The following is a 27,169-nucleotide window of genomic DNA, read 5'->3' as shown; positions in this document are numbered from 1 at the left end:
AATAAATAAACTTTTCTGTGATATTCAAATTTTTTGGAAAGGGTCTGTATATCTTTAGGCCTCTTAGTTCTCTAACCTTCTTACTCAAAAAGAACACACTTTTTCTTATATTTGTTTCAGCTGAATTAAAACAAAAACATTTTTCTGTTTCACATGTCTGTGAAGCTTCTCAGTCGTCCAGGTCGTCGTAGTCTAAGGAGCTTGGAAAGAAAAGTGTCTGGACTTATTCAAGTTTCCTTGATATCTTAATATCATCTATTAAAGATACTAAGAAGAAAAATCACTGATAGTATGACAAAATGAACACAGCATTTAAACACATTCATGTAGTAAACTGGGCTGAGAGTGCTTCAGTAAAATAGTTCTGGTGAACCTGCACTGTACAAATAAAACAGAAGTTTATTAGATGTTGTATATATGGCTTTGTCTATCTACTAGAGGCTATGTTTCATAGATGTAGCTGTGATGTGTCGTTGAATGTGTTAAGAAACTCCAGATCAAATGGTACTGGTCTCTGGGTGGCAGAGTTTAAGCTTGTGATCATGTGGGATCAGCCTTGGTTTAATCCCTTAGAGTGAGAGAGAAAGAGAGAGAGAAGAAAGCGAGGAGGCGAAACGTACTTATTGATGTGGAACGGTGCCTAAGGCACAGTACTGATGAGAGAGCCCTATAACCATCTTTCAGGGGAAATCTGGATTTTTCTCCTTACTTTACTTTGGAAATTTGGAACCTCGGGATACAAGCTTAAAACTGGGACTGTAAGTTTTACTCTTCATCCCCATCTTTGAACTTTTCTAGAACGCCGGATCATTTTCACAAATTTTACATGTTATAAAGCTGCACATTTATCCTGGAAACTTGGACACCATCATTTCTTTCTAAATAAGTTGTGTTATTTTCCTAATGGCTCAATTAAGTTATAGCCAAAATCCAGACCTGCCAAATGGAGCCATTGTCCACAGCCCACAAGGTTTGTGTTCAGACCTGGATACACACAGAATCAAAGACGACACAGAAGAAGAAGAAGATGATGATGATGAGGTGGAACTAGCAGAGGAGGTTGGGGAAGATGTTTTGATGGTTGCTGAAGCAGAACAAATTGAAGATGAAAGTAAAGAAGAGAATGATTGGCAGAAAGGAGAGATTACACAAGTGACCCTGTTATCAGATGGAGAAATAGGAGAGGGGGAGGATGAATGTGAAGTACTGGAAGAAGAGGGGAATGGAGAAATGGGAGCGGGAGATGGACATCAAGAAATAACAGCCACACTGACAACAGACAAAGAATCTGAAGATACAAAGATGGCTGAAAATCTATCTCTTTCTCCTCTATTGGTTGTGGTTGAACGAGGGAAACAGCAAATATTAAACAGCAATGGAGATGATGAAAAGGATGGGGAAACTGAAGAAAACAAACAAGGGGGAGTAACAGCAAGTGCAGGAACAGATGTAAGGCAGGAAGACATGGACGAAGGCACCGACGATCATGTGTCCTGTCTTCAGGACAGAGGTACTTCTGTGTGGGAGTCAGGAGTGGGTACAAAGTCATGTACTGGTGACCAAGACGAAACAGAAACTGCTACTTTGCCCACTGCTGGCAACATAACAGAGGTTAATCTGAACATAGAAGTGGCTCCTTTTTCTACTGGGATAAATGAACAGGCCAGCATCCAAGCTTCAGCTCTTGGCACTGATGACATACCAGTCGATAGAATTGCTACAGCTGAAGAGGTGGCCAATCAAACCTACCAATTAGATGTTGAGAGTCAAAATGAAATAAAAAACAATGATGGAGAAGATCCCTCAGAATCCATAAAACAGGAGGTTGTTATTGATAATCTTACATGGCAATGCCAGGGAGTCCTGGAGGGTGTATATCCTGGCTATGAGTTCCCCGTGAGAGCAGGAACCAATCAAACGGCACAAGAACCAGAGCTGATGGCCCTAACTTCTGAAGAACAGCCACAGTCAGATGGAGACACTAAAGCAAAAAGGACTGAAGACGTCACCCAGAAGGAGCAAGCAGAAGAGCAAGGTAACAACTTGGCAGAGATGGACGGGGGAGGAAAGAGTTCAGAAATGGAGGAGACGATAGCCAGTAATGTTGCTGGAGAGTTAATGGGCCAAGAAGAGCACAGAACAAGAAATGATCTAGAAATGCAAGAAGAAAAAGCTGCTAAGCTTGAAATCGAAGCTATAACAGTTCCTCCAGAACCAGTGGGCCAGACTGGAGAAGAGGTACATACAGACACACAGGACCAGGTGGAGGAAGCTTCTCTATCTGAGAAAGGCATCAAGGTGAAGCTTGACGGGTCTGAAGGAGAGGACAAATCAGAGAAAAATGAATCCACAACAGAAGGGGGAAGTGCTTTACAAGAGCATCCTTTGCAGCTCTTGAAAGAAGCAGACACAATTTGGAGAAACAACACAAAAGAACTCCCACAGACAGAGATGCTTGTAGAATTTGAGACTGGAGGAAGAGCAGTAGAAGAGTCAATGGAAGGAGAAGTGGAGATGGCAGAAGAGCCAGTCACCGTTCTAGATGATGAGACTGAAATGATGGAGGAGACGCCCAGTAAAAAAACGGAAGAAGTACATCCTTTCACCATTATGAGCGGTTCTGATGATGCCATAGACAAGATAAAAGATGAAGAGCATCAAGTGCTGCCAGGAGACAAGGCCATACTGGGTAAAGAGGACATGGAGACACAGGACGTCAAGCTAAAAGTGCACAACAGTGAGGCAGAGGCACATCTAAATGGGAGCATTAAAACACTGAAGCAAACAATGGAGAACGGGTTCTTGTGTCCTGAGCCACAAGGTCTTAGGAAAGATGAACTGGGGAAAGCAAAAGTGCTGTCACCCAGGAGAAAAGATAGAGACTGGATTAAAATAGATCAACCAGAAGAAGAGAAGACTGCTACTGAAAGGAAGGACTGGAGTAAAGAGCTGAGGCACATCAAAAAAGAGTTTTGGGAGAACGAGCGGGGAAGGAAAGAATGGGTGGATAAAGAAACGTCAGCAGAAAAGATCAGTTCACCGAGGAAGGAGGATTGGATAAAAGAGCTGAAGTCAGTTATCAAAGATGAATCCCTGCCCAAAAAGAAAGACGAGCAGGTGAAGAAAAAGAGAGTGGTGCTGCTGGAACATGGTTGCTCATATGTCCCTCAGCGAGAGGCGATGACTGCAGAGACGATGGAAGAGATCAAGTTGACCTCCGACAGGAGAGTGGACAGTCCTGTGGTCCCTGTGGACAGTAAAACACTGGAGAACCAGCCCTATGAAATCTCCCTGTATGTCAAGGTAATCACTTTATGCACACACGACACTGCATGTCTATAACTCTTCCATGCTTCCTTTGGTGGTAACAGACTGTGATGAATGCCAGACGGATAGTTATTACTATTATCATAGTGGGGATTTACAAAGAGCATGTTTGTCATAATGAATAATGAATTAGGCTCTATGGAGGAGTTCATGATACAGCAAAGTGAAAGTGCACAGAGCAGAAAATAAGCAGAGAAAATAAAGTTCTTCTGAGAACAGGGAGGACTTTAGTACAAGAGAAAATCTGAAAATTAAGAATACACAAAAGAATTAGGAATGTGGGGAACAAGAAACACAGATAAAACTAATAAAGACAATGATAAAACGTTATGAAATGTTAGCTTCATATATCAAAGACTTTTTGTTTTCTTTAGAGGCCCATCCAGCTCACCATCAGGCCTCCGTCTGTGCACAGTGAACTCTGAGTCAGTGTTTGAACGTGATACAAACCTGAAGATGACTTCTTTAACATCAAGATCAGAGTCCTGGCTCCATAAAATATGACAAAAAAACTTCAAGCTGTCCTGACTTAGAAAATCATTTTGACAAATATGAGACCTATGTTATAAAAATATATTATTTGATTGTTTTTTAAATTATTGTAAAATATTCGATGCTTCTAAATACTTGTGTAAAAAACAAGTATGTGAAAAATTCCACACTCTTTGTAAGTCTTCCAGAATCTGCAACAGTAAATACCTCAGTCATAAAGAATATGCATTTATCTTATTATTTGTTATTATTATGTTTTTGGTAAGCAATTTTATAAGCTACTAAACCATCAGTGAAATTAGCATAATTATAGCTTTTAATAATTTTCCATGTTACACCATTATTACCATTTATGCTGTGAAAACTTCCTTAATTACACAACATATCAGTTAATTAACAAACAAATCTACACAGAGACCAAACGTCCTTTATTGTTAATATTTCACTGCCTCATATGTTATGAATGCATTTGTCGTATTAAGTAGAATTTATGCTTAGATGTGTTTTTACAATCTTTTTATGTGGTACAAAAAGGATCCTGACTTTTCCATGGTATTTTACTTTAGCATTAAACATACTAATTCACTGTCAGTGTAATTTATTGAAATTTCATGTACTTCAAAAAATACAGTCAATTTGTGTACCCCAATCCAATTTTATTTTTAAAGCATTTTAAAATAGCCAGCACACGATCAAAGTGCTGTACAGGAAATTAGTTAAGAACAATTTAATAAAATAAAACACATAATACTTAAAACAGCCTTATATTTTTTTAAAAACCCAACAACATAAAACAACATAGAATTAACTAAATAAAATAAAATAAAATAAAATAAAATAAACCAACATTGGAGCTGCTACAGCATAAGCACAATCAGGAGCAGCTGATCAGCTGACCTGAGAGAGCGGGTGGGTGTATAAGGCTGTAGCAGCTCAGAGAGATAAGATGGGGCGAGACCATGGAGAGCTTTAAAAGCAAATAAAAGAATTTTAAAATGAATCCTAAAAGAAATGGGCAGCCAGTGAAGTGAAGCTAAAATAGGGGAAATGTGGTCAAACTTTAGACGAGCTGCGGCATTTTGCATCCTCTGTAGATGACTTCACATCACAGTCCACTTTGACCCCCAGGTTTGTGACAGCTGGCTCATTATACTGGGCCAAGGTATCTAAATACACACTGGGAGTCTCAGTGGGGCTACCAAACACCATCACCTCAGTCTGTTTATCACTGAATTTTAAAAAGTTAAGAAACATCCAAGCCTTAATGTTATCGAGTAGTAATGGCTGTGTGGAATATGAGCCTTTGTTCTGTAGAGGGACATAGATCTGACAGTCAGCAGCATAAAAGTGGAAAGCAATGCCGTGCTTTCTCAGTACAGAACCAAGAGGAAGCAGATATAAAGAGAAGAGGAGGGGGCCTAGAACTGAGCACAAACAAACACAACACTGGCAGTGACAGACGGCACACACACACCGGCGCCATCTTGGTCAAATCCAGACCAATGTTTGCAGTGCAGCAGAGAGGGTAACAGAGACCATGAAGGCTGTGACAGCAGCTCAGGTGATACCTGCTCAGTAAAGTGTGTGGAGATGTCACTGGTGTCTATAACTTGTTACTCACATGTAGTGTCACTGGTGCCTGAAACTTTGAGGCTGTAGCAGCTTCATCAGTATGTTAAACAAACTCTGACTGTTCCAGAACAGCTGAATTAGTTCAATAAGCTGAGTGCTCAACTTTGTGTGAGTACGCAACAAGGTTATTATCGTTAACTAAAACTAACGAAATAACGAAAACTAGAAGTGAAAAAACATTTTCGTTAACGGAAATAAAAATAAAAACAAAAAAAGGAAAACTAACTAAAACTGTAATGAGTGTTCACAAAACTAACTAAAATTAACTGGATTTATAGCGAAAATGCGTTTAGTTTTCGTTGATATGTGCGTGTCATACAATAGTCAAGGGTGAAAATGAAGTTTAGTTTCCAGGTTTTTTTCTTGCCAGCAGGTGGCAGTACGTTAGTCGAGTCGTCTGTGTTGCTGCTCCGTCCACGCGCAGAATCATGTCAGGAAAAGTCTGGAGAAAGCACCAGCTTCCAATTTGGGATTACTTTGAATATGACTGTGTTTTGGATAAAGCAAGTGTCTTGTAGTGGAAAGAGACAAATTATGAGGGACATTTCTAAAGGGAAAAAAATCCCACAAACCTTAAAGTGCACTTGAAAAGCTCACACAAGAAGGCTAACCTAGCTTACCTGGAGAAGGTAAGGGAGCACGCCCAACCCTCATCCCCAGAAACAGAAGCTAACCCCAGGCAAGGCAGCGTGATGCATCCCGAGACAACAGGACTGGGATATCTACATAACTGTGTGAGTCAATTGCCTTAACACCCGGTGCTGCAAGAGTTAATAGTCTCATTGGGGCCAAGATATACATTTTATAGTTGCCTGGTATCAACGGTTGTTCGTCTGCCTTTATTTATTTATTTAAAGAACCCATAGGTGGCAACGTGAGTTGTCTGTCTCTGCGTGTTAGTCCTGCGACAGTCAGGCGACCTGTCCAGGGTGCAGGGTATGGTAGCTGGAATAGCAACATACCCAAGGATAAGCAGAAGAGCATGACTGATATGATGAAACTGGGATTTTGTTACACTTAATTATTGCAAACACAACTAAAACTATAACTGAAACTAATCAAAACTAAACTGAAACTAAGGATTTTCAAAAAAATAAAAACTAAACTAAACTAGCAAACAATTGGTAAAAACTAATTAAAACTGATATAAAATTGAAAATCTGAAGTCAAAACTAAATAAAAATAAAAACTAATGAAAATTGCAAAACTATTAAAACCCTGATACGCAAAGAGAGCCATGACCGGTGGAGCTCCACCACATTTCACCATAGGAAGAGGAGTGACTCCACGTTAATACAGCATGCTGAATTAAATAAAAACTCTTTGAATAATTAAAAAAAGTCATATTTCTATATATAGAATAAGATTATTTCTAGTTGTACTGGATAAAAATGTGTAATAAATGTAGAGGAAAAAGTGCTTAAATGTTCCCCATTTCTAAGCTCTTCTAATATTCAGCCTTCACTGATAGATGGTGGCGTGTGACTGCTAGTGCTCAGAGTTCACTGAAAACTTTCCAAGTCTTCAGTTTTATCAGTAAATGTGCTGTAAGAAATGTCTCTGCTTTTACAGAGTTTAAATATTTCAATATAGTTTTGGGAGATCGAGCCTGTTCTTGGCCCAGCACATTGCACACACACTGTTTCAGTATTCACAGTGTTTGTTCACACAGTTGCCTGTTCAGGCCAGTGTTGCCCAGTCAGCCGTCAGCTGCCAGCTCATCTCCCTTCTCCTCCAGGTCCCAGCATCCATGTCTAGATGATGGCTTGCTGTCACACTGGGCAGATCTAGACAGGATGACCTGGGAAATGACCAGAGCCAAACTGAATCTGGTCTTGATCTGGTCTGAATTTGTGACCCATCCATGCCATGCAAGTGGAATCTGATTTAGATGAATTTCAGTGGATTTCCATGTTCAGACTCTGAATTTCAGACACAGAAACCTTCAAAATGTTCTTTGATATCATGATTTACGATGAAACCTCAATCTGTGAACACATTTCAACATGAGAACCTAGCATCACGAGAGTTAGAAGGATGCAGACTACATAGATTTTATTCTGAGCTGGCTGTTTTATTGTAGGGTTGTTATCTTACTATATAAAATGCCTGGAAGCAACTGAACTCAGGGGATGATGAATCCATGATATAACTGCTGATGACTGCACACAAAATAGAAAACTAATATCTAATTGGAATTTTTGTAAAAATGTAAAATATGAGTTTGGCAGAAATGTATGAAAAAGCACGGATGTCTGTCAGCTGGTTCACGCACACTCAGACAAACTTGTTAGCTAAGCTTGCTTCCTGGAATAGAGCCATAAACTTAAACGGGCTGCATGTAAGAGTCACTATTATTATTAATGTGGCAGAACCACAGCTACAGTTAGGTGTCAGAGACTGGGCAGCAAAAATTACTAAACTGAACAAGAGCTGAGCTCTCGCAAACTGAAGATCCGAATCTTAACAATCTGCAAAAATGAACAAGTGTGAACAAACTGGAGCACAAACCCAGGACCGTGATGTGACAGAGAAACAGCAAGTGAAAAAGCTAATCTTGATCTGCTTATCTTATCCCATTAAGACAGTGCTGTTCTAATCCATCGCCATGGTAACCTACATTACTTAATGCATGTAATTTTAAATGAGATTTGAAAAAGATTCAAAGTAAATAAAGCTTGCACTTTTGTGACCCTTATGTGCTTAGCTCTGTGCTCTGGTTCAACAGCAGCCTGAGAATAACTTTCATTACCTGAGAGATTTAGCACAAATACCTGAGTGTCGGGCCGTGTCCACGTAACAAGCTTGTTCAAACAATGCCTTCCTTTGTCACGGGCCCTGTGGGCAGCACAGATGGAGGTTGATAAAAATATTATGTAAAAGTTCAGGTTTCCTTCTCTGTGGTCTAGAAAAGCTGTAAATCTTCACATCTGAGGATTTCTTTAAAACAGCACGATCATAAATATCTTAAAATATGCATTTTACTTTCAACTTATGCTGAAACACAGTTTCTGCTTTTGTTTGTAAAAGAGTACAGAATGAAATAGTCTGAATAGTGCTGGTGTGCTATGTTAATCTCAGCAGTCTCCCTGGGTAAGCTGATTATCCTCCTGTTTGTTACTGAGAGCTCAGAGCTCTTGCAGCAACGTTCACCTCCAGTATGAATTCTTTACTGACAGGAAAACTGTTTTACACAACACTCATAGCGTAAAGATGAAGCACGTTGCTTAAAAAAGTTATTAATCACGTTACTCTTTGCATTACTCCTCTGTGAGATAAGTTTTTTAGAATTTCTTTCCAGTATTGGATCTCTTACAGTGACCATACTGAAATATTTATCCCAATTCAGCTAATAATAATAATAATAGGACACAGACACATTTTAGTTGTGTTAGATTCACCTGAATTTTAACAGATAGCTGATGTGCTTATGTATTCACATGGGAGAGAAACAGGAACTCCATTATCATGCAGAGGATATTCTTCTGTACATCTCTGTTAAACACAGTCCAGATTTATTCAGTTAAATAAATTATAATATGAAAAAAGAGAAAAAGAGATGTAATATCTACACTTACACCGTATTGTTCTTTTGGGGTTTTTATTTCTTTATCTGCTTCCTTCACCCACTCATTTGTTCTGCTGTTCATTAGTGAAGCACTACAATTTTTATAAATGTTCCTAGATCACCTGCAGGACACTTGATGACTGGTGTTTGTGTGTGTAGGCAGGAAGTGATGGACAGAGCATCGGAAACTGTCCTTTCTCTCAGAGACTCTTTATGATCCTGTGGCTAAAAGGAGTCATTTTTAATGTCACCACAGTCGACCTCAAGCGGTAACATGGTGCTGACACATACATGTATTCATACAGTGACTATGATATACATGAGAGTAACCACATGCGCTTGACTTTTGGGTTATCAGGAAGCCGGCTGACCTCCACAACCTTGCTCCAGGAACCAACCCTCCTTTCGTGACCTTTAATGGTGAAGTCAAGGTTGATGTCAACAAGATAGAAGAATTCTTGGAGGAGAAACTAACTCCACCCCGGTATGCAAGCACACATTGAAAGATATGTGTGTGCGATGGGAAGCCGTGTTGAGGTTAATTTCAAATTTCTCCATTTTGTCTCGACCAGATATCCCAGACTGGCTCCCAAACATCCGGAAGCTAACACAGCTGGCATTGACATCTTTGCCAAATTCTCAGCGTACATCAAAAACACAAGAAAAGACACAACGGATGGTAAGAAGGGACACAGTTAGGTTGGAAACATGTATTCAACAAAGCTAGTAAGGTGTGTGTGTGGTTTGTTTGAACTTGTGACTGCAGCATTGGTCTGTGCTTGCTGACAACAGTTTTCCTGAATGCATGAATCACAGTGGTGCCTGAGGACTTACAGGTCATGGCCATGCAGTGTTATATAGATGTTAAAGTATATTAAACTATAGAAGATGGAATACGCAGACTTTCTTCTCGCTTTATATTGGAAAATTGAAACTATTTAAACTAAAACTGTTTTCCCATGCCATACCTCTGCAGGGAAACCCTCACCATAACTTACTCTTCTTCTTCTTGAATAATCAGGCTCAGTCTCATGTGACAGAGCTCATGGTGTCACCCTAACAGAAAACTCTCAGACTGTTGACTCACTTGTGCTTCTCAGGATATTTAAAAGTAGAATGGGAGGCAGAGGCTGTTTTTGTGGAATCAGCTCCCAGTTTGGATTCAGGAGACAGATGCTCTTTTAAGATGAGCTTAAGACTTAAAACTCTCCTTTGTGATAAAGCATATTGTTGGGAGGCTAGCTCAGGTGACCCTCAGGTGACTGCTTTTGCAGTCTTTTGCTGTTCTGCTCAAACCTTTTTAAAGGTGTGAAATTTAAAGTAATCATATATTTTTTGAAACATTTTTTGAAACATATTGAACAGTATTCAATATGTTTAAACTATACGGTTTAAATGATTTGCAAAAAAACCCAAACAAACCTGCAATTATTTGCATTGTATTAAAAGGCTTTTGGAAATGGTGAATACTGGTGTATAAATAAGGAGCTGGTTGTTGTGGAAAACATCAGTGTTTGTTCAGATAGCTTATCCTAAGTCTCCTGCATTATCTCTGTCAATCAAATCAGCTTGTTCTCTACCTCTGACTTTGTAGCCTTACAGAAAGCTTTGTTGAAGTCTCTTCAGCGCCTTGATGACTTCCTAAGGACTCCCCTGTCTGAAGAGATTGATGCTGATGTCTTAGGAGATGTGCCAGAGTCAACTAGGAGCTTCCTAGATGGGCCAGAGCTCACCTTGGCTGACTGCAACCTGCTGCCCAAACTCCACATTCTAAAGGTTTGGAGCTTGTTTAGGTTGCTAGAACTTTTACACGAGCCCAATCAGAAGGATCCATTGTTGGTTATTTTCTGTGCCTTTTTTCTCAGGTTGTAGCTAAGAAATATCGTGGCTTTGAGATTCCTCAGGAGATGAGAGGCGTGTGGCGGTATTTGAACTGTGCCTACCAGAGAGAGGAGTTCACCGGCACCTGTCCCGCTGAGAGGGAGATTGAGTTTGCCTATTTGCATGTTGCAAAATGAATTAAACAAAATGTAGGGCAGCGCAGAAATCAAGGAAATCAAGAAATATGAAAAGAACATAAGGAAAACTAGTAAAGAGGAAAGCACTAACACACGGGTGTGTGTGTGTGTGTGTGTGTGTGTGTGTGTGTGTGTGTGTTCTTGTCTAGCTATCTTTGTGAGGACCGAAATCTGCATTCTACTATACTTGTGAGAACCAGCAGTCACTTGTGAGGACACACAACCCGGTCCTCACATTTTTGAAGGCATTTAAAGCCATTTTTGAGGCTCAAAACGTGGTTTTAGTGTCAGGGTTACAATTAGGTTATGGTTAGGTTTAGGGTAAGGGGCTAGGGAAACCATTATGTCAATGAGGGTCCTCACTAAGATAGCTGAACGGGGTTGTGTGTGTGTGTGTGTCATCTCTATCTTGACCATTTTAAAAATGATGACAACACAACTACTTCACTTTTCAGATAATGGCAGGACCGTGTCACTGCAACACTGACTCTGACCGTTATATACTCTCTCTCTCTCTCTCTCTCTCTTTCACACACACACACACACACACACACACACACACACACACAGAGCGAGAGAGTGAGAGAGGCAGTCTCAAAGATAACAATTATCGCAGCCTTGACTTTGTGATCAATAAAAACACTCAGTTTATAAGAAATCAAAATGATCTTTTCATCTTTTATTTTATTTAAATTTAAAATGTTAATAATGTTCATTTTGCACACCATTAAAATGCTTCCCAACATGGAAAGATCTTATTTTTCCAGTGTAAAATGTTTACTCCTTAGGTAGTGATTCAATTCTATCACTGTTGATTTATAATCACTGCTCATGATTTACTTCATGATAATAGAAAATTAAAAATGAATACACAAAGCATTTGTTAGGTCTAGTAAAGAGCACAGTGTGTCTTAATAAAACAGATCAATAACACACTGATGTGTGCTCATGCAGTGGGACTCTTTAGTCTAATAATCTTGGAAATACTTTGAATCTTATGCTTGTCGCTAGCTGTGTGTGGCCAGGCTTTGATTCTGGATTTGTCTACTGTAAATGTGTTTTTGATGGATACAGATCACAGTTCACTCTAATTCAGCCGTGTTTGTCCTAGTATTAAAATTGCTTTGTTCTTCATATACATGCTCAGCATTAGAATCTTTATTAAACTGATTTGATCACTTTGTGGACTTTCTTTGCCTTTGCTGTCTGTGTTTCAGCCCTTTTATGTAAGGTATACATTGGATCTGAGGGTAATCAAAGTGAAAACATTTTCTGAAGGTAGATCTGATGGTGCATTGTTAGAATGGTGAGGAGATTAAAAGGAGTCAGCATTCATAATGGTATTATGGTCTGTACAGGGGCGTAATTTCCAGGGGGGTTATGACTCCCCCAATAATCAAACCCAACCAATATAACCCCCCCAATAAAATTATGAATTATCTTGCATAAATAGGCTGTTGCTTTTCTTTACTCATTTCGGGTATTACCAGAAAAAGAGTTGCATGTTTAATCATCTGGGAATTTACCCAGATTTATTTATTTATTTAAACAGAGATCCTGACCCCCACCCCCCAATGTTCGGCACAAAGTTACGCCGATGGGTCTGTATCTTTAAAGTAGTATGTAGATTTTTGTTGTATTATGACATCCATAAAGTATCGCAAATAATTTTATTTTATGACATCAAACTGTATGCCAAGAGTGAACGTGACATCAGTGCACTGATCTACACCACCAGGATCTACAGTAATAACATTGGAATGCTATTCGGACTAGAGAAGTGTAGTCGGATGACAACAAAGGACAGCTCGAGGAAATCGAAGACAGTACCTAAGTTCCCAAGTACCTGGGAACTTGGGAACAACAGGCAAATAGAAACCATGAAGAGACTGCTAGGAAGCTGCAACCTGCAGAGGGTCAGGCAAGTCCTGAGGAGTCAGATGAATGGTAAGAACTAGATCCAGGCTATCAACACCTACACCCTGCCTGTGTTCAGGTACCCTGCTGGGATAATAAGCTAGCCAAAGAAGGAGATAGAAGCCACTGACATCAAGACAAGGAAGCTCCTGACCATGCATGGAGGGTTTCACCCCAAGTCCAGCACCCTGAGGCTGTACGCTAAGCGGAAGGAAGGGGGCCGGGGACTGGTGAGTGTCAGTATCATGATCAGTGATGAAACAACAAACCTCTATCAGTACATAAGAAAGATAACCACATGCTTATTGAATACCTCAGGTAGTAGAAACCAGAGAAAGAAGAGGAGCAACAACCATCATGGAAGGACAGGCCCCTGCATGGTATGTACCACCGGCAGATAGAGGACATCCAGAAATCCTACCAGTGGCTGCACAAAGCTGGACTGAAAGACAGCACAGGAAGAAGCTCTGAGCACAGATCCATAGAGGCTGGGGTCTATCACACCAGGCAAGACCCCAGGTGCAGGCTGTGTAAAGATGCCCCAGAGACAATCCAGGACATAACAGCAGGGTGCAAGATGCTAGCAGGCAGGGCATACATGGAACGCCATAACCAAGTGGTCGGCATAGTATACAGGAACATCTGTGCCGAGTATAACCTGGAAGTCCCGAGGTCAAAATGGGAGACGCCCCCAAGGGTGGTGGAGAATGACCGAGCTAAGATCCTGTGGGACTTCCAGATACAGACGGACAAAATGGTGGTGGCTAACCAACCGGACATAGCGGTGGTAGACAAACAGAAGAAGACGGCCGTAGTGATCGATGTAGCGGTTCCGAATGACAGCAATATCAGGAAGAAGGAACACGAGAAGCTGGAGAAGTACCAAGGGCTCAGAGAAGAGCTCGAGAGGATGTGGAGGGTGAAGGTAACGGTGGTCCCCGTGGTAATCGGAGCACTAGGTGCGGTGACTCCCAAGCTAGGCGAGTGGCTCCAGCAGATCCCGGGAACAACATCGGAGATCTCTGTCCAGAAGAGCGCAGTCCTGGGAACAGCTAAGATACTGCGCAGGACCCTCAAGCTCCCAGGCCTCTGGTAGAGGACCCGAGCTTGAAGGATAAACCGCCCGCAGGGGCGAGCTGGGTGTTTGTTTGTTCTTATATATATATATATATATATATATATATATATATATATATATATGTATATATATATATATATGTATGTATATTACAGGGAGTGCAGAATTATTAGGCAAATGAGTATTTTGTCCACATCATCCTCTTCATGCATGTTGTCTTACTCCAAGCTGTATAGGCTCGAAAGCCTACTACCAATTAAGCATATTAGGTGATGTGCATCTCTGTAATGAGAAGGGGTGTGGTCTAATGACATCAACACCCTATATCAGGTGTGCATAATTATTAGGCAACTTCCTTTCCTTTGGCAAAATGGGTCAAAAGAAGGACTTGACAGGCTCAGAAAAGTCAAAAATGGTGAGATATCTTGCAGAGGGATGCAGCAGTCTTAAAATTGCAAAGCTTCTGAAGCGTGATCATCGAACAATCAAGCGTTTCATTCAAAATAGTCAACAGGGTCGCAAGAAGCGTGTGGAAAAACCAAGGCGCAAAATAACTGCCCATGAACTGAGAGAAGTCAAGCGTGCAGCTGCCAAGATGCCACTTGCCACCAGTTTGGCCATATTTCAGAGCTGCAACATCACTGGAGTGCCCAAAAGCACAAGGTGTGCAATACTCAGAGACATGGCCAAGGTAAGAAAGGCTGAAAGACGACCACCACTGAACAAGACACACAAGCTGAAACGTCAAGACTGGGCCAAGAAATATCTCAAGACTGATTTTTCTAAGGTTTTATGGACTGATGAAATGAGAGTGAGTCTTGATGGGCCAGATGGATGGGCCCGTGGCTGGATTGGTAAAGGGCAGAGAGCTCCAGTCCGACTCCGACGCCAGCAAGGTGGAGGTGGAGTACTGGTTTGGGCTGGTATCATCAAAGATGAGCTTGTGGGGCCTTTTCGGGTTGAGGATGGAGTCAAGCTCAACTCCCAGTCCTACTGCCAGTTTCTGGAAGACACCTTCTTCAAGCAGTGGTACAGGAAGAAGTCTGCATCCTTCAAGAAAAACATGATTTTCATGCAGGACAATGCTCCATCACACGCGTCCAAGTACTCCACAGCGTGGCTGGCAAGAAAGGGTATAAAAGAAGAAAAACTACCCAGATAGCAAGACGACATTGAATCTATGTTGATTTTTCATCCGAACCGTCGTATATGGTCGGGGTTGAAATGCCAATGTTGTAACAACATTGAAATACTGTGGTAAACCGACGGTCTTACTATAGAGACGTTGTAACAATGTTGATTCACCGTTGTTTTTTTGTCATTGATATTTGATCTATTTGTAGTCGACCAGGTGACAACAACAACGTCGAGAAAACGTCTATTTATAGTTGACGATCATTCGGCTCCGGTCACCATCAAAAACCATCGATTTGTAGTTGAGCATTAAATTGCACTGCAACTGATCGGGTATAAAGTACCAGAGAAAGTAGATTTATTGTTCATTTGTTATCAATGACTTGGTCTAGTTCACCAGCTTTAAAAAAATCATGTCTACGTGCAATTTATGTATAGTTGACCGGGAAATTAAAGCAGCGATCACTTGGACTATTCCGCAGCACCCCTCTCACATTGGTACATCCCCCCAGGTATTCATTGTCTTCTACAGTAGAGCGGGACATTTGATTTACTCTCAGCGGAATTGACCGGAGAAGGCATCAGTTCATGCACTGCACTGGCCTGCACCACGATTAGTATAAGGTAAGAATGAATGATTTTTTTTCCCTACTCGTTATTTCCATGTTTGCATTTGAATAACAGTAAAAAAACTCGTTAATGTTGTACATTAACGAGTTTTTTACTGTTATTTACGAGCCGGAAATTGTGTCTACTTCTTACAATCCGGCAAAAAATAAACTGCACTGCGAACAAAGTATATCAACAAAGCAAACATTTTCGTTTCATAATTTCTTCGTTATATTCCCTTACAAAGCTAGCTTTAACGCTTCGAGTTTTCCTTTGTTCTTGCCGTGGCCTCGGCGCTTGACCCAGACTTTCGCTCTGTAGTTGCTTAGTACTACAAAAAATTCTAAATCTGTGATATATGATTGATAAACGTAAAGTTAACTGTATAAACGTGTTCAATGACTTTGTTACTTTTGATGATTGGAGAGCACTCGTTTCAATTCGCACACGAAAACTTTAGACTCAGTTTGAATGCCCACGTGACTGTACGTTGCACGCTGACCTAACTTTACGTTGCACGCGTACATGACTTTCCGTTTGTGCCTTGAATAATGAATAAGGCTACGTCCACACGTACCAGCGTATTTTTGAAAACGCTGATTTTTCTATGCGTTTGCACCTTTTGTCCACACGTAATTTATGTCTGGCCGTACATTGTGTTTGTATTTCCAGGCACATTTCACGAAGCAGAACGCAGTCTTCAGAGATATCCACGTGAACGCTGTGATACGTCTGACCTTCAGTCCGAAGAAGAAACCCAGACCAGTCTTAAAAGAAAGCACAAGTAAAACCCTTTTATTCACAAACATATCTTTGATTGTTAAGAATTTATGATCTTGTCTTTTATACATATCTGTGGTGCTTGCATACTGCAATATCACCACATAATATAGTCCAAAAAGTGGAAGTTTGTAAACTTTTTAAAAATGCAAAGCTGTGTACACTTGTGCACTTCAAAAATTCATTGTATACTGTACCTTCTTGCACGTCTCTGTTTCCTGTGTGTGTTGTTAGAAATCAAACTTTAGGAAACAATATGCCAAAAGCATATTTACAATTACTTAAGACCGTTTTTCTTTTCTTTAGACCAAATCCCCTGTACACATATACGGACTCAGAGGATGAGCAACCTACAAAAAAACGGTTTCCCCAGGCCCCTCGAGTGAAAATACCAGGTAATATAATACTGTCTAGTGTCTGTGTACATATCTGTGTCTGACACAAGGAAACTTATTTTGACAAGTTGTCTGTATTCTTAAATACTTAAAAAATTATCTTTTTCTAAACAGCCCTCATCACTCCAGTCTGCCCCCCAGCCCACTGATAGCAACCATCATAATGCCACACCCAGCTTCCGGCACCTTTCGCCACTCCGGCACAAGCCGACACAGCTTTGCGATCTCGCCAGCATGCAGTCTGATGTCTTCCCTATAGATGGTATGCTTTTAAAAAAGTTTTAAAGCTGCATCACAATGTCATTGTACTCTTATCTAAAAAAAAAAAACCAAACCAATTTATACTCCTGAATGTCATCTTGTTGTGATTTTTTTTTTTTCTTCTGTAGATTCCAGAGACTCTGTGAGGCCACTATTACAAGGCAAGTTTGAAAATCTTGGAATTTCACAGTTTACATGGTATAACAAATATATGTGACAGGCAAAAACTAGTAAACACTTTTAGCAGTTACAAGAACTAACAAATGAATATCCAACAAAAGGGAATAGAAATACATTGTACTGCCAGTACTTTGGTTTATTCTTTGTATGACTTGAAAATCAGGCTTTAGGGAAAACTAAATGACATGTTTCTATCATCAATTACATGAAGTAAACACACAAGCACTTGCATACACATTTAAGACATGAGACACGCTAATTCCATCTCATAAAATGTGTCTATAGGTGAGACGCTTTGCGTTGATTGGTGCTGCTGGACCACACTGGAGGTGCGAGTCCGCCGTGTAATAGTTTATGCCATTACAAAGGAGCTGGCCTCTGTACTCAACTGGGCAGGGAAAAAAAAACAAGGACCAGACAAAGCAAAAAAGGGCATTTAAAGATACAGCGCTGTGCAGATGCATATTTGGTAAGTTTTAACATTTATTGTAGTTTTATGAGCCTAAAGTGAACAATAAAGGGATCAATTGATGTGCTGGGTGCGTTTCACATTTCCTATGTCTGTTTTTTGCTATATTACTTTGTCTTTCTTAATAACAAGACTTTCATGTCCGGTTAATCTGGAGATGGAGTCTTTGGTCTTTGGCTTGTTTTGTCCTCGGGTTGTACACTTTGTACAGCCCGAGGACCCCATGTTTTCTTTTTTTTTTTTTTTTTTTTTTAAAGGATACACGGCACACCATGCTAAGACATATCACATTTTCAGCTTATAGCCCTTTGGGAATCAAATGCGGCAGTTTGCTGATTTCCGCCTGGTGACTTTCATGTTTATCAGCCTAGGAGTTTACATACTTTCTCCCTGCTGAAGACAATTAACAAGAGCTTATTCGTGTGCTCTAATTCCCTTTTTTTGTCTTTGTTTTTTTTTTGTGTGTGTGTGTCTATTTTTGTCCTAGATGGCCCGGCGCAGCAGGTAGGGGCGAACTCTATGTCTGAGTTGGTCTTTGCTCAAGCAGTCCAGAAATGGCTCAGATATGCTCCAGATCGTACGGGTGGCGCGCAGGACACACATCATCCATCCCCATCCCGGAGTAAATAATAAAAAGTGACGTGAAACATAGAAATGTAAATAGGAAACTTTGTCTTTTAATAAAGTATTTTGCAAATGATACATGTCTATTGACCTTTTTTGGTTTTTTGTTTTTTTTTTCAATAAAAAGCAACTGTACGAAAGAGGTGGAAAATCAATACCATAGCTCAACAGTGTTTCAATATCAGAATCTGACATTGTTTCAATGTCAACAGTGTTAGAAAATATAACGTAGAATCAATGTCAGGTTTCAACATTGATTCAACATCAAAACCTGACGTTGTTTCAACGTTAAAAATGGGTGCAAGAGTGATGTTGGGTCAACGTCACACTTCAACGTTGCTTCAATGACGTCGCCTGATATTGACTCAACATTGTTTCAATGTTTCCTTGCTATCTGGGTAATGACATGGCCTCCTTGTTCGCCTGATCTGAACCCCATTGAGAACCTGTGGTCCATCATCAAATGTGAGATTTACAAGGAGGGAAAACAGTACACCTCTCTGAACAGTGTCTGGGAGGCTGTGGTTGCTGCTGCACGCAATGTTGATGGTGAACAGATCAAAACACTGACAGGATCCATGGATGGCAGGCTTTTGAGTGTCCTTGCAAAGAAAGGTGGCTATATTGGTCGCTGATTTGTTTTTGTTTTGTTTTTGAATGTCAGAAATGTATATTTGTGAATGTGGAGATGTTATATTAGTTTCACTGGTAAAAATAAATCATTGAAATGGGTATATATTTGTTTTTTGTTAAGTTGCCTAATAATTATGCACAGTAATAGTCACCTGCACACACAGATATCCCCCTAAAATAGCTCAAACTAAAAACAAACTAAAAACTACTTCCAAAAACATTCAGCTTTGATATTAATGAGTTTTTTGGGTTCATTGAGAACATGGTTGTTGTTCAATAATAAAATTATTCCTCAAAAATACAACTTGCCTAATAATTCTGCACTCCCTGTAGTGTTGGGAATGTTACTTTTAAAATGTATTCCACTACAGATTACAGATTACATGCCCCAAAATGTATTTTATAACGTGTTCTGTTACTTTACTCAATGAGAGTAACGTATTCTGAATACTTCGGATTACTTAATATATTATCATGCTTTTTACAACTACATGAATGTACTATTGTTGTGTGATTTATTACTATTACTGAAGGTTACTCACCATACCAATACCAACTAGATTTTTAAATCTTAATATAAATGAGTAACAGTAGGTGGACATTAGGTAAGGCTGCACTTTTTGCAGCGATCTCCTATAGAAAGCCGGTTTTTAAAAAAGTAATATGTAATAAATAGTGTTGTGTATATACAGTTGGGTTATTGCACATAGAATTGGTATTGCACACCGGTGGTCCATAGAGGAAGTGGGAAGAAAAAAAAATTGGGGGGGGGGGCTGTGTTATCGGTGCATGTGTGAGTTCAGGGTGGTTATGGCTTTGGGGAAGAAACTGTTTTTGAGTCTGTGGGTTTTTGTGCTGATGCACCTGTAGCGCTTCCCTGAGGGAAGCAGGCTGAACATGTTGAAACCAGGGTGGGAGCTGTCCTTGATGATGTTCGCTGCTCTGCTGAGGCAGCGGGAGGAATAAATGTCCATCAGGGAGGGGAGAGGGCAGCCGATGATCTTTTGTGCTGTCTTGACCACACTCTGAAGCCTCGCTCTATCCGCCTTGGTGCAGCTGCCGTACCATACTGTGATGCAGTAGGTTAGCAGGCTCTCAATGGACGAGCGGTAGAAGGTCAGCAGCAGGTTGGAGTTCAGCTTGTACTTCCTGAGGACTCTCAGGAAGTGCAGCCGCTGTTGGGCCTTCTTGACGACCGCTGAGATGTTGTCTGTCCAGGAGATGTCAGCAGAGATGAGGACACCAAGGAAGCGGAAGGTGTGGACCCTCTCCACACACTCCCCGTTGATGTAAAGGGGGGCTAAGTCAGTGCTGTGTCTCCTGAAGTCAACAATGAGCTCTTTGGTTTTCTTAGTGTTCAGTGCCAGGTTGTTCTCTGAACACCAGGCTGCCAGCTTCAGGACTTCCTCTCTGTAGTCTGCCTCGTCTCCCTTCGAGATGAGTCCGACTACCGTGGTGTCATCAGCAAACTTGATGATGAGAGTGTTGTTGTGGGTCAAACTGCAGTCGTGGGTGTAGAGAGAATACAGGAGGAGGCTCAGCACACAGCCCTGTGGGGAGGGTTCAGTTAATACTAATTCATATTAGCTGATATAAGGACAAAAATAATGTAAATATGGTAAGAAAATTGTTAAGAGGTTATTATTTTTCATGTTATATTAATGACTTTCATTTTATTTAAGAGAACTGCAATCTATACATCACTGATCGGCTAGTAAGCCTTTTCTGGGATCGATTACTAGTGTCTCTATTCTCCTCGCACGCTCTCCTCATTGCAATAAACAACTGCATGAGAGAAGCAAGTCAAAATCACTCCCGTGATTCTTTTCCCCCTGTTTTTAGGTAAAAGTGTTTAAAAGTTGATATATTTGCAATCTGTACATTGTTAAGATATTTAATAGGTAACCCTTCATTGTTTTGTAAGCTTTAGAAGCATTATATTACAGTTGTTTTGTGCACATAGACACAGCGGTTTTGAGCCTCAGTTTTATACTGTATAATGTCCATTAAGCTAACGGCAGGAGCTAGAAATGTTGCTATTGTCAACCATTTTGTCAGGAAACCTGTTCAGGTATATGTATAGTAAGCACTTTATTATTTTGGTTTATTATTTAGCTTTTCCTTCCACCATGTGACATTAAGCAGTAGAAATGTGAAACATTTATGTTCATTTTGATTGCTATACACGACTGCATGAGAGAAGCAAGTCAAAATCACTCTCGTGATTCTTTTCCCCCTGTTTTCAGGGGTGTGACATTTGGAGGCACTGCTGGGATAGCTGCTTAGATGTCCGATGTCCACAATCTGCACATCGTAGTCCAAGCCAGCCAAATCCCCCCACTACAACCCAGGCAGACTGCAGTGAGGAAAGTGTTGCTGTCGAGGCGAGCTGGTCGCTGTGTTTCAGCGCATGTTTCCTGGAGCTAACCAGAGCTCATCAGGGGCTGAGAAACCCACTCAGCTCAGCATCACCTGTACATGCAAAATTCCTCCTGTCTACTGCCACAATGTCTTTGGTGGAAGAGCTACGAGAAGAAGTTGTGTGTGAAATGCACACTCTGTCCAAAGATCAACTAGTGTCAATGGTAAATGGTAAATGGCCTGCATTTGTATAGCGCTTTACTTAGCCCCTAAGGACCCCAAAGCGCTTTACACTACATTCAGTCATTCACCCATTCACACACACATTCACACACTAGTGTCAATCTATGAGTTCCTTGGCATTGAAAACAAAATAGATGTTAGCAGAAAAACACATCTGTCACTGCTAACACACATCCAAATACACACTGAAAGAGAAGATATATCAGTACTTGAAGATGAAGGAATGTCAGAACTGTTGTTACTTAATGACAAGATTGGTGAAGTAATGAAAGAGACAAATGTTGAGACTGAACCAAATGCAAATGAAGGGGACAACTCAGGGCATAGAGAGCAACCAAATACTGCAACTTTGCTGGTAACAGAGACTGCTAACATAGTTAACACAGTGGTTACTCCTCACTCCCAAGCTCATCACCTTGTCCTTAACTCATCTGTGTCAAATGTCCCCCAGCGACCAAGCCTTTACTGGCAGAAAGATTTCAAAATATCAGGCCAGATCGGCGAACCAGGTCAAAAAGATAAACTGACATTTTCCAGTCTTTCTCACCAGATCGAAAATGGACTGAGCAGAGGCTACTCAGAGCTTGACATTGTAGATGCTGTCATCAGAGCTATCTTGCCAGGTCTACAACTGCGCAGCTACTTGGAAGGAAAAGCTCAACTCACCCTTCCGACTCTACGCCGCATCCTGCGCTCCCATTTCCAGGAGAAGAGCGCCACCGAACTCTTTTTTTTTTATTTTTTTTTTTTTTTTAACCTGTCCCGTTTGGTTCTTTTGCCATCAGAATTATTGTCTAAAGGCGAAGAAAGATGCCCAACGGATTTACTTTACCAAATGGACCATCCCAGCCTTGCCGTAATGGTCCATCTGATTCACCTTTTATTGTTTATTTTATTTTCACTTGCTGAATACGGGACAGACTTGACTGGTGGAAAGAAAGGGGAGAAAGAAAGAGGGAAAGAAAAAAAAATAAATAAATAAAAACCTGAGAAGAGGGACGGGGAAAAAGGGCAAAAAACAAAAACCAACAGAATAAGCAGAAAAAAAAATACATATCGATCACCTGGATCACCTGTTGAGAAAGAAGAAAGAAAGCAAGCAGAAGAAGACAAGAGTAATAAACAAGATCACAATGATATATGGGAATATGACAGTAAATACTAAATATTAAACATTATGGTGCAGCACGTGAGATCGACAGCGCACAGTGTGCTTTGAGGTAGGAGCCCAAAAGGGTGTAGTTTGTGTGTGTGATCACCCGTGTGTACACCTGTGAGCATGAACGCGCTTGTTTTTAAAAGGTTCCTTCATGTAATGATCTGCTAGAGGGTGTGGGGGGCCACAGCCCCGTCCTCCAGGGCATGAAGCAGGTATGGAGGAGATCAAAACTCCAGACATCCAGAGGCCCCCAGAACACAAGAGACCAAGGAAGACCAACAGAGGGGCAGCCGTGCCACTATCCCAGAAAGAGCTGAGGAGAGTCCCAGATGAGGGGTCACTCAGCAGCCGCGGAGCAGAAGCCAGGGGGGTTGCAGTGACGTGCCCGTGAGCTCCGCCGGCAGCCAGCTGTGCCTGAGTGACTGAGCCCCGGGCCGAGAGGCCGAGGGCACCCCATCCCCGAAGTGGCCCGAGCGAGCCCCAGGCTCCAGGCCCCGATAAGCAGCCGCCAAGGAGTGAGCCGGTGGGTACCTGGGCGCCCACCCCCGGACACAAAGAACCACCAACGCACCGATGTCTGAGGGTGCCACAGAACTCTATAAACAACTTGCCTCTGAGGTACAGACCCCTTGCCAACTTGCCTCTGAGGTACAGACCCCAAAAGAGACTGCTCAAAGCTTCCTGATGAGAGTTTTAGATCTAAAGCAGAAAGTCTTATTTGCTTCCCAAGAATCAGAGTCAGGACTCAAATACGACCCAGCTTTAGTCCAGCGTATGTGTTTGCACACCATGCTCACAGGCTTCCAGAGTGACAGTGTCAGGATAGATATTCAGCCACTCCTGTTAGACTCTAAGACACCTGATGAACTCCTGTTAGAGAGTTTGAATATGGCTTGTGGCAATGAGGCAGAAATAAAGAACAAGAAAAGATGTTTAGCATCACAGACGGCTACAAGTGTGAGTGCAGTGCAGTCAGATGATGTGTCACCTGCTAAGAACCCCATGAAAGAAGTTAGGGCTAAGATACCACCCGAGATTTTAACTGAGTTAGCAGAGCTTAAGACAGGTGTAGCCTCCCTGAAAGGTGTCAGTGCAGAGATAGCTCAGATTAAAAGCCAAAACAGGAGAAATCTGCTCTCTCTTTCTAGTCCCTGTCAGGACTCTTGCTGCAGCATTTTGGATCAGCTGAAGGCTTTTCAGGGAGTTTTTAGGACATCCTGATAATAATGAATTACAGTAGTCCAGCCTGGAAGTAATAAATGCATGAACTAGTTTTTCAGCGTCACTAAGAGACAGGATATTTCTAATTTTAGAGATGTTGCACAAATGGAAGAAAGCAGTCTTACATATTTGTTTAATATGTGCATTGAAGGACATGTCCTGGTCAAAAATGACTCCAAGGTTCCTCACAGCATTACTGGAGGCCAAGGTAATGCCATCCAGAGTAAGAATCTGCTTAGATACCATATTTCTAAGATTTCCAGGGCCGAGTACAATAACCTCAGTTTGATCTGAATTAAGAAGCAGAAAGTTAGCGGCCATCCAGGTCTTTATGTCTTTAAGACATTCCTGCAGTTTAACTCATTGGTGTGTGTTACCTGGCTTCATGGACAGATAGAGCTGTGTGTCATCTGCATAGTAGTGAAAATTTATGCTATGTCTTCTAATGATGCTGCCTAAGGGAAGCATGTATAATGTAAACAGAATTGGTCCTAGCACTGAACCCTGTGGAACTCCATAATTGACCTTAGTGGGTGAAGAGGACTCTCCATTTACATGTACAAATTGGAGTCTATTAGATAGATATGATACAAACCACTGCAGTACAGTACCTGTAATACCTACAGCATGTTCTAATCGCTCTAATAGGATATTATGGTCAACAGTATCGAACGCTGCACTGAGGTCTAGCAGGACAAGCACAGAGATGAGTCCACTGTCAGAGGCCATAAGAAGATCATTTGTAACCTTCACTAAAGCTGTTTCTGTGCTGTGATGAGCTCTGAAACCTGACTGAAACTCTTCAAATAAGCCATTCCTCTGCAGATGATCTGTTAGCTGTTTGACAACTACTCTTTCAAGGATGTTTGATATGAAAGGAAGGTTGGAGATTGGCCTATAATTAGCTAAGACAGCTGAGTCTAGAGATGCTTTTTAAATAAAGGTTTAACTACAGCCAGCTTGAAGGCCTGTGGTACATAGCCGATTATTAGAGATAGGTTGATCATATTTAAGATCGAAGCATTAATTAATGGCAGGACTTCTTTGAGCAGTTTTGTAGGAATTGGGTCTAAAAGACACGTTGATGGTTTGGAGGAATTAATTATTGAAGTTAACTCAGAAAGATCAATTGGAGAAAAAGAGTCTAACTTAACATCAATGGTACTAAAAGTAGCTGTAGATAATATTACATCTGTGGGATGATTATTGGTAATTTTTCCTCTAATGATAAAAATTTTATTTGTGAAGAAGTTCATGAAGTCATTACTAGTTAACGTTAAAGGGATTGTTGGCTCAGTAGAGCTCTGACTGTTTGTCAGCCTGGCTACAGTGCTGAAGAGAAACCTGGGGTTGTTCTTATTTTCTTCAATCAGTGACGAATAGTAAGATGTTCTGGCTTTGCGGAGGGCTTTCTTATAAAGCAGCAAACTATTTCTCCAGGCTAAATGATGATCCTCTAAATTTGTGACACTCCATTTCCTCTCCAGCTTACGAGTTATCTGCTTTAGGCTACGTGTTTGAGAATTATACCACGGAGTCAGGGACTTCTGATTTGAGGCCTTAGTTTTCACAGGAGCTACAGTATCCAGAGTCGTACGTAGTGAGGAGGTAAAATTATTAACAAGATAATCGACCTCTGTTGGAGTAGCGTTCAGATAGCTGCTCTGCTCTGTGTTGGTACAGGGCATTGAAGATGATAACAGTGGGTGGATTATATTCTTAAACTTAGTTACAGCACTTTCAGAAAGACATCTACTGTGATAAAGTCTACTCTCCACTGCTGTGTAATCAATTATTGTAAATGTAAATGTTATCAGGAAATGATCAGACAGCAGAGGGTTTTCAGGAAACACTGTTAAATGTTCAGTTTCTATGCCATATGTTAAAACAAGATCTAGAGTGTGATTAAAGTGGTGGGTGGGTTCTTTTACATTTTGAGAGAAGCCAATTGAGTCTAATAACAGATTAAATGCGATGTTGAGGCTGTCATTTTTAGCATCTACATGGATGTTAAAATCACCCACAATAATTATTTTATCTGAGCTGAGCACTAAATCAGATAAAAAGTCTGAGAAATCAGAGAGAAACTCTGTGTAAGGCCCAGGTGGACGATAGATGATAACAAGTAAGACTGGTTTCTGAGTTTTACAGCTGGGGTGGACGAGGCTAAGCATCAGGCTTTCAAATGAATTAAAAGTCTGTCTGGGTCTTTGGTTGATTAATAGCCTCGTGTGAAAAATTGCTGCCACACCGCCCCCTCGGCCTGTACTTCGAGGTTTCTGGTAGTTAGAATGACTCGGGGGTGTTGATTCATTTAAACTAACATACTCATCCGGCTGCAACCAGGTTTCTGTAAGGCAGAGTAAATCGATTAGTTGATCAATTATTAAGTCATGTACTAACAGAGACTTGGAGGAGAGAGACCTAATATTTAATAATCCACATTTCACTGTTTTACTCTTTGGTTCAGATGTGGATACTGTATTGTTCTTTCTTTGTGATTTTTTATGTTTAAGTTGTTTATTGCTGGTTTTTAGTTTGTTTTTTGTCTGTTTGGGAGCTGACACAGTCTCAATGGAGATGGGTTTTTGGGGGGGGTAGCAGGAGGAGAGAAGCTGCAGAGAGGCGTGTAAGACTGCAACTCTGCTTCCTGGTCCCAACTCTGGATAGTCATATTTTGGGGGGTTTAATAAATTGGTCCATATTTCTAGAAATGAGAGCTGCTCCATCCAAAGTGGGATGGATGCCGTCTCTCCTAACAAGACCAGGTTTCCTCCAGAAGGTTTGCCAATTATCTATGAAGCCCACATCGTTTCTGGGACACCACTCAGACAGCCAGCAATTTAAGGAGAACATGCGGCTAAACATGTCACTCCTGGTCTGATTGGGGAGGGGACCAGAGAAAACTACAGAGTCCCACATTGTTTTGGCAAAGTTACACACTGATTCAATATTGATTTTAGTGACCTCCGATTGGCATAACCGGGTGTCATTACTGCCGACGTGAATTATGATCTTACTGTATTTACGTTTACCCTTAGCCAGCAGTTTTAAATTTCCTTCAATGT

At 41.0% G+C, this 27,169-nt stretch overlaps 2 protein-coding genes across 3 annotated transcripts in view; both read left to right on the top strand.

Annotated features, from left to right (window-relative positions):
• The window catches only part of LOC109197015 (ATP-dependent DNA helicase PIF1), a 933,009-nt gene that overhangs the window by 254,377 nt on the left and 651,463 nt on the right, over nt 1-27,169 (top strand). The gene's annotated exons all lie outside the window — the stretch shown is intronic.
• LOC100712295 (chloride intracellular channel protein 6) lies at nt 519-11,086 on the top strand. The gene is made up of 6 exons (XM_013273827.3): nt 519-3,303; nt 9,179-9,288; nt 9,378-9,503; nt 9,592-9,698; nt 10,614-10,795; nt 10,885-11,086. The coding sequence occupies exons 1-6, from the start codon at nt 904-906 to the stop codon at nt 11,035-11,037; spliced, it is 3,078 nt and encodes a 1,025-aa protein (XP_013129281.1). The 5' UTR covers nt 519-903; the 3' UTR covers nt 11,038-11,086.

The sequence above is a fragment of the Oreochromis niloticus genome, linkage group LG23 (genome assembly GCF_001858045.2).
Source record: "Oreochromis niloticus isolate F11D_XX linkage group LG23, O_niloticus_UMD_NMBU, whole genome shotgun sequence".
In the NCBI taxonomy this organism is placed as follows: domain Eukaryota; kingdom Metazoa; phylum Chordata; class Actinopteri; order Cichliformes; family Cichlidae; genus Oreochromis; species Oreochromis niloticus.
The sequence above is the reverse complement of the archived record's forward strand: the minus strand, read 5'-3'. Positions and strand labels throughout refer to the sequence as shown.

Coding starts and splice junctions, on each gene's coding strand:
- LOC100712295 (XM_013273827.3), top strand. CDS start 904: ATGGCTCAATTAAGTTATAGCCAAAATCCAGACCTGCCAAATGGAGCC. Junction 3,304..9,178: donor AAATCTCCCTGTATGTCAAG/GTAATCACTTTA, acceptor TTGTGTGTGTAG/GCAGGAAGTGATGGACAGAG. Junction 9,699..10,613: donor AAGAAAAGACACAACGGATG/GTAAGAAGGGAC, acceptor CTGACTTTGTAG/CCTTACAGAAAGCTTTGTTG.